Source organism: Bubalus kerabau, chromosome 2 (genome assembly GCF_029407905.1).
Source record: "Bubalus kerabau isolate K-KA32 ecotype Philippines breed swamp buffalo chromosome 2, PCC_UOA_SB_1v2, whole genome shotgun sequence".
Taxonomy (NCBI): Eukaryota; Metazoa; Chordata; class Mammalia; order Artiodactyla; family Bovidae; genus Bubalus; species Bubalus kerabau.
Window position 1 is genome coordinate 143,620,230 of NC_073625.1, and position 14,404 is coordinate 143,634,633.

Here is a 14,404-nt window from a genome sequence, read left to right on the forward strand (position 1 = left end):
TGGATACTTAAAATGTTATGGAAATACTGGAGCATGGTTCAGCAATAAATTCTATTCTGTAGATCAGATAGGTATGTCACAGCTTTATAATACAGTTAAGTACAGTTCATCCTCCTTATTTGTAGATTCTTTATTTGTAAATTTGCCTGTGGTTTAAAACTTTTGTGATGCTTTCACAGTCATGCATGGAGTGGTGAAAAATTTGACCTAGCCCAATGCATATGCTCCCAGTTGAGAGTGACAAGATGACATGCTGTGTTCTTGGTTCCGTTCATATAATTTAAACAAGCATCCTTTGCTCTATTTAGCACACTGTTTTTTGCATTTTTGGTTTTTTCTTAATTGGTGGTTTTACTGTTTAAAATGGCCCCCAAATGAAGTGCTGAAATGCTGTGTAGTGTCTAAGTACTAGACGGCAGTGACAGACCTTTTGAAGGAAGCACATGTATTAGACAAACTTGGCTTGGGCATGACGTTACGGTTGCTGTTGACCCATGAATTCAATGTTAGTTAACAAAACAGAAAGACATCTGAAACAAGTTCATGTTTTGATTAGTTGGTAAACATGTGGCCAGGGACTCACAGAATAACCCCAGTATTCCCCCTAGGAGCAACGGTTCCGTATTTGCTAATTCTGTGTTGGCGGGTACCTTTATGGGCTTCCCAGGTGGTGCTAGTGGTAAAGAACCTGCCTGCCAATGCAGGCGATATGAGATGTGGGTTTGATCCCTGTGTCAGGAAGATCCCCTAGAGAAGGACACGGCAACACACTCTAGTACTCATGGTCCATAGGGTCGCAAAGAATTGGACATGATTGAAGCGACTTAGCAAGCACGCAACATGGTGACTTTATAGAACCCAATCACCATGAATAATGATGATACGTGTTGTCTTCTAGTTCCTAATAAAGATTCAAAAAGGAAAATTCAATTTACAAAAGACACCGATGATTTTTCGATATTAGCAACTAATTGGCACTCGTAACGCAAAATCAGGAAGGGGGAAAACATTAAAACCTGCGCATAATTTTAATATGACATATTAAAATTTATTACTTTTTGATAGTATTCAGCTAAATCCAAATTATTTCAATTAAAGTTGTCTAGACGGCCATATAGCTTGAAAATTAAAGAAATCAGTGGGAGGGAAAAGGAAAAACAATCTATTTAATACATTGACTTTACAATCACAAATGCATTATTATCTGGACTCAGTTGGTTAATTCAATCCTGCTTATTAGTTAGGCCAATTTATACCCATTCCACAATAAATCCTACATTATCCAAAAGCTTTACGCGTCTATTTACAGTAGCATAGCAAACCTGAAGTCTTTTTTAAAAAAACAATCACCATTCCATTGACTAATGTAACCCATTTCCCATGCTCTGGCATAAGAATATTTGATGTTAGTCAACAAAGACAGCCATCTATTATTCTTGAGAAATATAACAGTGGCAGTCTTTTGATTTTTTGTTTAAAGTAAGTAACTTTGAATAGTAAAAGAGCTGAAATTTCTAACTTGCTTTCTAGCCACATTAAGAATGACATTTTCCCCCAGGGACCTTCAAATATTTAAAAAATTTGGATTAACATTCTTTAAGAATCCACACATATCAATAAGAAGCTGACTTTCCTGCCAGGCTTCAAATGCCTTAAAGATGAGACATAGTACATACATTATAAAGAGCTTATGGATGAATGTTGACTGCCTGGGCATTGTTACAACAGTAAAGGTTAAATCACTTTTATTTCTGAAAGACACTTTTGGTACCATTATCATATCCCAAAATAGGTATTAATGTTACTGATGATTAAGAAGCTCAGAAGTTATAATTATACATCCCTTATTGTAGAAATAAAGTAGGAGAGCTCTGAAATGTGAGGGGAAAACACCCAGGCATTTAAATCAATGAATATTTGCTAGGAGGAAACTTAAACTGATTGCAGCCTTGAGAGAGCTGCATTAACATCAAATAGCCACATTTCTGTCCACGTACAAGGAATACTATAAAGCAAACAAGCCATGTTTAACAAAATGTGTCAGCATACAGAAAGTGTAGTTTTTCACACTTAGAAAAATTTAAATCTTTAGTCTAACACTTAGATGGGAAACAGCCTAAAGAAAAATGAAGAACTATACACACCACCTATTTCAACTACAAACGCTCTGTGACCGAAGGAAAATAATTCAATATTCACTATCATTTTGTAAGAGTATAACCTCAAGGAATGATTATGTTCATAAGTAAACACACGATATTCCTAAAGATTTGTAACTAAGGTTTGCAAGACATGAAATCAAATTGCAAAACTAGTTGAAAGCAATTAGAGTCCAATAGTTCTCTTATGTTTTCTTTTATGCTCTTTATTTTAAATTGATATTTTAGAACAGTAAATTATCTTTCATAGCAGTTCTCCTGATCTGATAATATAGTACCCCATTTCTGAATGTAGAGATTTAAGATAAATCAAAATAAACATTAAGGCGTACAAACAGCTACTTTAAGTCTGCTCTTATTTAATAAAGATCATTTCAACTCATATTCAAATACATGGAATGTTGGCACAAAACTGAAGCTGCTGTAGAAAGATCACAGATGTTCTGTGGGTTATTGAAACTTCCATCTAAAAACATACCCTTAAATGGTCTTAATTGTACAAATTTAAGTGTTGAGAAAATGTCTAAATAAGAAGTAACAATTAAAATAAAATGTTTATTTGTAAATTATGTACAGAATACATTTTACTTTACGACAAGGAAATGGGAAGAACCATCACCTCCCAGCCAATTCTGCTTGCTTCCTCTGTTGGAGACGACCATCTTACTCTGAATCAGGCGTACAAATCAGTTTGGATTTCCTAAGTTGGAAAAGGAGAATTTGTAGCTAAACTTAAAGTGTTGCTGCATTATTACTAGTTGGCTTGTTTCCACAAAATGTTTTTGAACCCTGCTAAGTTAGAATCTTAGGAGTTTTCTGATATAATTTAATAATCAACAAAAGCTAAACTAATAAGAACAATAAGTTTAAGCATTTCATCTCAAAGAAACTGTGAAATGGCTATAAAACTATGCTTAATCTAAAATATTGGTGTTTATTTTTATCCCTTTTATTCTGATCAGTCTAACAGTAAAAAGCCATACAACTATCAAAAATGCCAATAATCTAAATGTCATTGTGGAAAGTGCATCTTTGATAATTGTCAAAATAAATGAGACCTATTTACTGTAAAATTATCAAATAGATAAAACTTATAAATGGCTTTAGACTGTACCAATAATAGTATTATATGAAATGAAGGACTGAATATAACTGCTTAGATGTCAAATCCATTTCAGTAAATGGATTTAAAGAATACTACAAATGTCATGTGTACATTATGATGATCAGCCAACATAGAAAATCCAACCTCTTGCACATTTTTAGTCCCCAAATTAGTCAGATTATGATTTTTCATGTGAAGATTTAGTTGTTTCTCCATCATTGTCTTCTTCCTCCTCCTCTTCACAATCCCCATCTGTTTGCTGTTCCAGTTCCTCTTTTGTGATCATTTCAAAATCATTCCCATTTCCACTACTGTGTTGGGATCGGTCATCTTCCCTCCTGTCACTGTCTGTGTCCGAATGCCGTTCTCCACCTGAGCCTTCTGTTCCGTGATTTCCTGGTCCTACTTTCCCCTCCTCATCTTCCTTTTTCTCACTGTCTGACTTTTCCTCACTGTCGGACTTCTGTTGCTTTTTGGTTTCAGATTTCTCATCTTTCTTTAAGTCTGCTTTTGGTCCTTTGTATTCATGTGTGTACAGAGGTCTGAAGGAGTCAATGAAGCCCACGTCAGCAGTCAGATTTGGCAAGAACCAAAAATGGTGCCTTCCTCCAGTTATGAGCCAAATGATGAGAAACAGAATGCAACGAGCTGTGGGAGAAAAATTTCTCTAATTGAATAATTCAAGCATTGACTCAGACAGCAGGGAATATTTGTTAATGAAACAGTGGGAAAACATTCAGAGTCTTCCTATTTATATATTACATGCACCTTAAATATAAACAGTTAAATCCTAGTTTAGCAGCTATCAAGAGTATTCCGGGCACACAGCATTCTGCTCTGAACTTGAGGGCACAATGCTGCAATGCCATTCAAAAAAGTGCTTTTATGTTTTTTTCATCTGCGCACTGTTTCTTGGATATACTTATATCCAAGTATATAAGTATATCTTGGATATACTTATATCCAAGTATATAAGTATATCTTGGATATACTTACATCCATTTATTTCTTGGATATACTTATACTTTATGTACTTTGCTATGTTACAATTCAATAAACACAGCTGCCAGTTGGACCCTGGAAGTACGCGTGAAATCATGGTAGAAGAAAAAAGGAAATAAACCCAAGTAAGAAATGAATGATATCTTAAGCCTTAGAAAGGAGAAAGCAGGGTTGCACTATGACTTCCCTAGATACTTTTGCCTAAGGCAATTCCTCCATTAAAAAATAGAAAAAATTATGCTTTTTACAACCATTCTGGTATAAACACAAATATAACCCTGCACAGGTTCACTATTATAGAGAAGTGTATATGTTACTTTTCATTGTAGAAGAAAGGAAAATGAAATTATTTCCATGGGTCCCTAAATGTATCATGAGTTCAAGGCATGTGCTGACCCTACCTAAAGGTTAAGTCTTCTAAGTAAAAATACTTTTGAACAATAAGAGAACATTTTCCTAACAGCAATTTCTTTTTATTTAAGGACAACATTTTCCCCGTATTAAGTAACATAGAAATCTAGATTGGTTTAACAGATAGGTTTGAAGTTACTCTTTTAGAGCAGTATAACAACTATGGGCTTCCCTGGTGGCTCAAATGGTAAATAATCTGCCTGCAATGCAGGAGACACGGGTTTGATCCCTGGGTGGGGAAGATTCCCTGGAGAAGACAACGGCTACCCATTCCAGTATTCTTGCCTGGAGAATTCCATGGACAGAGGAGCCTGGCAGGCTACAGTCCATGGGATCAACAATGGTTAGATAATAGAAGAAATTGATAATTTTAAAGTTTACAGTAATGAACTATCACAAACCCCAGTATTTCATATCTTTCTTTTAATTTATCACATATATGGAGCTGAGTGATTTGTCTGGATTTTACTTTTTTAAAGGTCACGATTATGTGAATGTTATGAGCTAATTAATTATGACAGGTTTCTTGGGTTTCATTTTAGTTTTCGTTTTCTTTACAGATAATCCTATCATTGTTTTCTAATAAAGTCTGAGAAAAGCTCATCTATGTTTCTTCCATTATTTAGCTTCAGACAGATAAAATAGTTATAGCTGCCTTGACTTTTATAAAGCACTAATTTCTGTTTTCACAAAAGAACATAAATATTCTGAAAGACTGTATACACACCAGTATCTTTTGTGTGTACAAACAGAAAAGCCAAATATGCTTGAAATTATTAAATAAATCAGTGAATAAACCACACTGATAAAAAGAAATAATGAACATCTCTTAAGGAGGTTGCATATTTTTTTCTCCAAATAGAATTATGATGTTACATTAGGTTTTGAAGGGTTTAAAACAGATAGTTCATAGTATGAAATCTTGCCTGAAATCCAAGAAAAAGCAACATGAAAGTGGCAAATAAAGTTGCATCCCTTTGGGTATAGCAGAATTCTTTTTTTTCAACAGTTTTTCTCTATATGCCAGTATATTACTAGGGGCAAAAAGAGAAGAATCATGAGAAAAACTACTGTGATATGTATGGTCATACCATTTCTATGGCCTGGCGTGCTGCAGTCCATGGGGTCGCAAAGAAATCGGACATGACTGAGCAATTGAACTGACTGAACTGAACCATTTCTATACTAAAAGTGACATATTTAGAAAATTGCCAGAGGTCTTATTTTAAATTGCAATACTAAATATACATATTCAAAGCAACACCAAATTTAATTTGACCAATAAATAATACTTCATGAGATAATATAATAAAATCTCCAATTTACAAGTAGGATACAGATCAAACCATTTAAAAGTATATTTGGAATTTTCTAAGAGAAACAACATTTTCTAAGAGAAGTAACAAAAATGTTGTATTTATTTTCTGATTTGATTGACAAGGCTGTTTAACATACATTGCTACTTAAACTCCCAGTATATTTAAAATGAAAAATTATAGAAAGAATTACTAAAGAAACAATACTTTAAAGAACAAAACAATAACTATAAATTATTGTGAATATCAGTTTAAATGAAAGATAAGCAAGTGGGTTAACTCTATTCAGTGGAAATTAAGCTTTGCTGAAAAATTTCAAAAAGCTGCTAAATTTTCAGGGATCTGGGAATCAGAAGACATCAACTTGACTAGTGTATCTAATGGCAGATAAAATTTTATGGCTTCTCATTCTTGATGCAGGTAGTACATTACCACTAGTTACCTGCTTCACACTCTTAGACATTTATTTTTTGGCCTGCAAATGTGCTGTTAACATGCAGAAGCTTCAGGGGCTATTTTTAAGGTGAATAGACTAGAGGAAGGAAAAACTGAAAGGCGGATGAATAAGGTTTCACACAGAGTCAGAAATTCCCCCCATAAATGGAGGCCCATAAACATGATGAACTGAATGAAAATACTAGATGGATCCCTGGGTCTATGGATGGCAGCACCAAATCAGGACCCCTTGATGTCCAGGGTGGAGGGAAATTGCTTAGCGCTATTGCTTAGGGTTAGAGCAGTAATGCTTTATAAACATAATAATCTACTACATTACATATCATAGAATCTCAGAATAACACACATCTCATTCAGACAATCTTGGTCAAATTCCGTCCTCTAAAAACAGATATTAAATCAGTATTCCGGTTGTTTAAAAAATTTTTATAAAGTACTCCTCCTATATGTTCTGGTAGAAAAGCTGATTTGTCATTTGAGGAAAATAATCAGAATTTAGTTACTATATAGCAACATAAGCTCTCAATGATCCAAAGAATTATATATGATAGGAAAAAAAAAATCACTAAACAGCTTAAAAAAGCAGAAAAACATTGATATTTCCCAAATGAAAAACTAAATTAGACCAGTTCATCCTTTGAAAAAATCTTCAAAGACTAGAATTTTAAGCAAAACAATACTTGTTTTTTCCCTCATATTAAATAACATGGTCAGTGTAAAAAATACAGACAAGTGTAAATAAGAATCCTAAAATCACTCATAACTACCACCACCTTTTATATTTAGGTGTATTTCCTTATAGTCAAATCCTTCTTGGCACTGAGTATTTCCATTTCAAAAAAATCTTCCTAATTATATAAGCCAAAAATACTTCATTATCTTAATTATTTGACATCTAGTGATAAGCATTTTTCATATATTTATTAATCATATTTTTAATTTCCTCTTTTGAATTGGATTATTTTTATAATGCTTTATTTTTAACTATGAAAGCCCCTAATCATTCAGAAAAGTAAAATAACATTATTTATATTTTCTTATTGATTTTCAAAAAGGATTTTAAACTTGTTAATGCATCAAGAACTTATTTTGGCCCATGGTACAAACTGATTTTTCCTAAAAATGGCAAATCAATTGTTTATAATCATTTACTATATAAAATGTAAATGTTTAATATGTTTCATTTGTCTTAAGTAAAAAAAAATGTTTACTGAAAGTACTATGTTTATTAAATGACCAATCACTGTAAAAATATTAAAGTCTTTATGGCAGCTAAATTTTAAAGCATATCTATTTGCAGACTCTTGTTTAGTTGCTAAGTCATGTCTGACTCTTTTGCAAGCCCATGGACTATATAGCCTGCCAGGCTGTCCATGGGATTTTCCAGGCAGGGCTTTCCAGGATTTCCTGGAGTGGATTGCCGTTTTCTTCCCCCGGGCATCTTCCCAACCCAGGGATCAAACCTGCATCTCCTGCATTGGCACCAGGGAAGCCTATTTGCAGATTAAGACATATTAAATCACACAGAGTAAATCTAATTAAACACATATACTACTTGAAGCCTGAGCCAGTTTTGGGATATGACCAAAAAACTAGGCCCATATACTTCTTAATTCACCTACATGAATTTTGCTATTAAGTTTTACTGAAGCTCCAGATTGCAGTCCAACTGCTCAACAGCTACCTCTTATCGAGGTCAGTCTTGCTAGTAACAAATACTTACCAACAGCAAGGAGAAGAATGCTGGCTACAAAACAGCCTGCACCCACACTGAGGTAATAAACACCTACTCTCATTTCTGCTGGCCAAAGAGGGAAGAGGGTGGCTGCTATCACTGCAATCACTGGAACAAGAGATGAAAAGTTACACATAGAAACTTTAGATTAAAATTTTAAATGGCTCAGTTGCCAAGACAGTGAATATACATACCCCTACGGGGAGAATTAAAACATAAACTTATTGAAACATATAAAATGCTCAGTTATCGATCACTGCATAGTTCAACCTAACATTTTAACTACTATTCTCATATTAGGTCAAGATTTCTCTAGTATAAATTATATATAATTAGAAAAGTGCTGTCTAAAAACATGAAATTGTTTGCTCCTTAAATGATCAACTGCTGCTGTTTTCAACTTCATTTTTAACTATAAGATATCTGTCTACCAAAAAGGGACGCTTAAAGAAATAACCAACCAACAACACTAACCAAAAATGATTCCAAAGATCCCTCCCTGGAGATTGGTTCTGGGGTGAAACTCTGACATCTCCTGAATGAAAAGCTCACCAGATGATTCTGATACAGATAATTTTTGGTGATAGGGAAACCATATACAAGCATCTCCAGTTTTTTTTCCTAAGTACAGTGGGACCACATGGAATAACCAAAAGAATGACTGGTATTTAGGTGTTTAGAGCAAGAGAAATAAGGATTCAAATTCTAGCCATTTCATTTAGAAGCTAAGGGTTGAATTTATTATTTTGAATGGGATCCTACGATAATATATTGATCAAATTTGTTCTACTGCTATCTATTTTTTTCTACTTGTTAAATCATTCTCTACCCCTACCCCCAACCAAATTCACAGGAATAACACACACCTATGGTAATAAATAAAACAATAAAGGAAAAAACAATTAAAAATAAACCAGAAAGTATAATGTGAAGTCTTTACCCAATTCTTGGTCCACTCCCCAGAGGTTAACTACTATTGTTTCTTATCTGTATGCCCAGAAACTGCCTGTATACAATTAAAACTAGTCACACAGATATTTAAAAAAAAAAAAAACAAAAAATGAGTTTACGATATTCTCTTTCACAATTTTAATATATTCAAGGTATCCTTCTGAGAGGACACCCTATCTAATTCTTTCAAAGCTGCATGATATTCTGGCATGTATTTGTACTGTAATTTATTCACCATCCTCCTATTGAGGGACTTGAATTGTTTCTAGCTTTATCCTATTATTGACAAGAGTGCAACAATTACCAATGCCCATGTGTGCAATTGATTAAGGTACAGGATAAATTCCTTGAAGTTTAACTATTAGGTCACAAAGTAAGGCATTTAAAACTTGAAAGATATTTGCTAATTATCCTTCTATCTATAGTCTGAAGGATTTGGATTAGAATTAAATGTCAATGCATATTTCTGAACAGACACCTTATGCAACTGTATTACTACGAAGATAAATTCCTAGAAACAGAACACTTGGGTCAGTGTGTATACATTTAAAATTTGAAAGATATCATCAAACTTCCCTCCATAAAAAATAAAACAATGAACATACCAACAGCTATTGGAGCATAATAGTGGTTTTTCTAAAGTATTGGACCTTCATTAATAATAGGTACTATTCCACTTTATAGTCCTCTTGATAACTGCTATTGTTTTAATTTGTATTTAACATGAGGGTGATTAAGTATCACTCACAATTACTGGTCACTATTTCTTTATCTGTGAGCTACCTTTACCATTTTTCTAGCAGGCTGTTAATTTCTTAAAGATCTTTGCTTTAAGGTGGAGCAAATATTTTCCTCAGTTTATCATTTATATTCTGGCTTTATTTAAAATGTACTTAAAAAAATAGCTATTTTATGTTAAACATTTTCTTTCTGACTTCTGTATTGTTTACTTTCCTTTCTAAATTTTAGAGAGTGTACTTACCAAGAATTAATCCCATGACAAATGTTTTAAAGTGAACTGGGTCATAGATCCACACAAATACCTAGAAGAATCAAGAAACTCCAGTGCTTAAAGTTCTAAGATCACATTACAGCAACAGTTAGTTCCCACCTATTAACACATAAGAACTACTTAAAGATTAAACAAATTTCAAAGGCCTTTCCTTTAGCAGCAGTGGTTTTTTTGGTATCTATTCAGTTAGAAAATTATTTTTAAAACTATAAATTAGGTAATAAGATAAGTACACTTTCATGTACTTGCATGTTTTTAACAATTTACTCCTGGGTGCAAACCATTACTTAACCATTACTTATTCAACTTAAAGACCAGCAATTGTATAGCCTTCTGTCCCTAAGGTAATGATGTATATAGGCATGAGCAGAGTAGAATCAATCAAAGAGCACAGTTAAGACAGATTGTAGTCAGGCCCTATGACAGATCCATCAGCTCTCAATTCCACCCTGTTCTCTCCAACTGATGAGATGCAAAGGACCATTATTAAAGATTATGCTCAACATAGAAATACAAAGGATCATAAGAGACTACTATCAGCAATTATATGCCAATAACATGGACAACCTGGAAGACATAGACAAATTCTTAGAAAAGTACAACTTTTCAAAACTGGACCAGGAAGAAACAGAAAATCTTAACAGACCCATCACAAGCATGGAAATTGAAACTGTAATCAAAAATCTACCAGCAAACAAAAGCCCAGGCCCAGACGGCTTCACAGCTGAATTCTACCAAAAATTTAGAGAAGAGCTAACACACCTATCCTACTCAAACTCTTCCAGAAAATTGCAGAGGAAGGTAAACTTCCAAACTCATTCTATGAGGCCACCATCACCCTAATACCAAAACCAGACAAAGATGCCACAAAAAAAGAAAACTACAGGCCAATATCACTGATGAACATAGTTGCAAAAATCCTTAACAAAATTCTAGCAATCAGAATCCAACAACACATTAAAAAGATCATACATCATGACCAAGTGGGCTTTATCCCAGGGATGCAAGGATTCTTCCATATCTGCAAATTAATCAATGTAATACACCACATTAACAAATTGAAAAATAAAAGCCATATGATTATCTCAATAGATGCAGAGAAAGCCTTTGACAAAATTCAACATCCATTTATGATAAAAAACTCTCCAGAAAGCAGGAATAGAAGGAACATACCTCAACATAATAAAAGCTATATATGACAAACCCACAGCAAACATTATCCTCAATGGTGAAAAATTGAAAGCATTTTCCCTAAAGTCAGGAACAAGACAAGGGTGCCCACTTTCACCACTACTATTCAACATAGTTTTGGAAGTTTTGGCCACAGCAATCAGAGCAGAAAAAGAAATAAAAGGAATCCAAATTGGAAAAGAAGAAGTAAAACTCTCACTGTTTGCAGATGACATGATCCTCTACATAGAAAACCCTAAAGACTCCACCAGAAAATTACTAGAGCTAATCAATGAATATAGTAAAGTTGCAGGATATAAAATCAACACACAGAAATCCCTTGCATTCCTATACACTAATAATGAGAAAACAGAAAGAGAAATTAAGGAAACAATTCCATTCACCATTGCAACGCAAAGAATAAAATACTTAGGAGTATATCTACCTAAAGAAACTAAACACCTATATATAGAAAACTATAAAACACTGGTGAAAGAAATCAAAGAGGACACTAACAGATGGAGAAATATACCATGTTCATGGATTGGAAGAATCAATATAGTGAAAATGAGTATACTACCCAAAGCAATCTATAGATTCAATGCAATCTCTATCAAGCTACCAACAGTATTTTTCATAAGCTAGAACAAATAATTTCACAATTTGTATGGAAATATAAAAAGCCTCGAATAGCCAAAGCAATCTTGAGAAAGAAGAATGGAACTGGAGGAATCAACCTGCCTGACTTCAGGCTCCACTACAAAGCCACAGTCATCAAGACAGTATGGTACTGGCACAAAGACAGAAATATAGATCAATGGAACAAAATAGAAAGCCCAGAGATAAATCCATGCACCTAGGGACACCTTATCTTTGACAAAGGAGGCAAGAATACACAATGGAGAAAAGACAATCTCTTTAACAAGTGGTGCTGGGAAAACTGGTCAACCACTTGTCAAAGAATGAAACTAGAACACTTTCTAACACCATACACAAAAATAAACTCAAAATGGATTAAAGATCTAAATGTAAGACCAGAAACTATAAAACTCCTAGAGGAGAACATAGGCAAAACTCTCTCCGACATACATCACAGCAGGATCCTCTATGACCCACCTCCCAGAATATTGGAAATAAAAGCAAAAATAAATAAATGGGACCTAATTAAAATAAAAAGCTTATGCACAACAAAGGAAACTATAAGCAAGGTGAAAAGACAGCCTTCAGAATGGGAGAAAATAATAGCAAATGAAGCAACTGACAAAGAAGTAATCTCAAAAATATACAAGCAACTCCTGCAGCTCAATTCCAGAAAAATAAACGACCCAATCAAAAAATGGGCCAAAGAACTAAATAGACATTTTTCCAAAGAAGACATACAGATGGCTAACAAACACATCAAAAGATGCTCAACATCACTCATTATCAGAGAAATGCAAATCAAAACCACTATGAGGTACCATTTCATGCCAGTCAGAATGGCTGCGATCCAAAAGTCTACAAGCAATAAATGCTGGAGAGGGTGTGGAGAAAAGGGAAACCCCTTACACTGTTGGTGGGAATGCAAACTAGTACAGCCACTATGGAGAACAGTGTGGCGATTCCTTAAAAAACTGGAAATAGAACTGCCATATGACCCAGCAATCCCACTGCTGGGCATACACACCGAGGAAACCAGAATTGAAAGAGACACATGTACCCCAATGTTCATCGCAGCACTGTTTATAATAGCCAGGACATGGAAGCAACCTAGATGTCCATCGGCAGACAAATGGATAAGAAAGCTGTGGTACATATACACAATGGAATATTACTCAGCCATTAAAAAGAATACATTTGAATCAGTTCTAATGAGGTGGATGAAACTGGAGCCTATTATACAGAGTGAAGTAAGCCAGAAAGAAAAACACCGATATAGTATACTAACGCATATATGTGGAATTTAGAAAGATGGTAACGATAACCCTGTATGCGAGACAGCAAAAGAGACACATATGTATAGAGCAGTCTTTTGGACTCCGAGGGAGAGGGCGAGGGTGGGATGATTTGGGAGAATGGCATTGAAACATGTATATTATCATATGTGAAATGAATCGCCAATCCAGGTTCGATGCATGATACAGGATGCTCGGGGCTGGTGCACTGGGATGACCCAGAGGGATGGTATGGGGAGGGAGGTGGGAGTTCAGGATGGGGAACTCGTGTACACCCATGGCGGATTCATGTTGATGTATGGCAAAAGCAATACAATAATGTGAGTAATTAGCCTTCAATTAAAATAAATAGATTTATATTAAAAAAAATTATGCTCAGTGAACATAAAAGATTCTATGACTCTCTGCAATAATATTATTGCCAGCTCCCCACAGAGGGTCTGTAGCCCCAAAGCTGGGAACCACTGCTTTAAAGCTTACTTTATACAACAGAAATTTCATTTACAATAATTAGAATTCTGTTCATCCACCATAAAACTCTTAGTTTTATTCTCTTGGTTTTTATAAATAACAGTACTCTTCCATTTCCTGCTTCTATTTTGACCAAAGATCTTTGTTATGGTCTTTTTGATTTGGTTCCAACAATCCTCTTTTTTAACTCTGCATATTTATCCTGGAAACTGCATCTACAGATGTCACTTCTGCCATTTAGCACTCTAAAGAAACAAATTTTAAAAGACATTTCCCATCTTTAAAAGTTTGATTCCTCCAGCTCCATTCTTTCTCAAGACTGCTTTGGCTATTCAGGGTCTTTTGTGTTTCCATATGAATTGTGAAATTTTTTGTTCTAATTCTGTGAAAAATGCCACTGGTAATTTGATAGGGATAGCACTGAATCTGTAGACTGACTGCCTCTGGTAGTAGAGTCACACAATATTGATTCTTCCTACCCAGGAACATGGGATATCTGTCCATATATTTATGTCATCTTTGATTTCTTTCATCAGTGTCTTATAATTTTCTGTATATAGTTCTTTTGTCTCCTTAGGTAGGTTTATTCCTAGATATTTTATTCTTTATGTTGCAGTGGTGAATGGGATTGATTCCTTAACTTCTCTTTCTGATTTTTCATTGTTAGTATATAGGAATGCAA

General features: G+C 34.4%; 1 protein-coding gene across 3 annotated transcripts in view; it reads right to left on the reverse strand.

The window, feature by feature from the left end:
• Positions 1-1,026: 1,026 nt before the first annotated feature.
• Positions 1,027-14,404, reverse strand: part of SEC62 (SEC62 homolog, preprotein translocation factor) — a 33,834-nt gene continuing 20,456 nt past the window's right edge. For all 3 annotated transcript variants that reach the window (XM_055569106.1, XM_055569107.1, XM_055569108.1), the window contains exons 6-8: positions 10,118-10,178; positions 8,173-8,292; positions 1,027-3,912 (exon numbers count right to left, since the gene is read on the reverse strand). In XM_055569106.1, the coding sequence (XP_055425081.1) occupies positions 3,443-3,912; positions 8,173-8,292; positions 10,118-10,178 (651 nt within the window). In that variant the 3' untranslated portion in view covers positions 1,027-3,442. The remainder of the gene's footprint in view (positions 3,913-8,172; positions 8,293-10,117; positions 10,179-14,404) is intronic.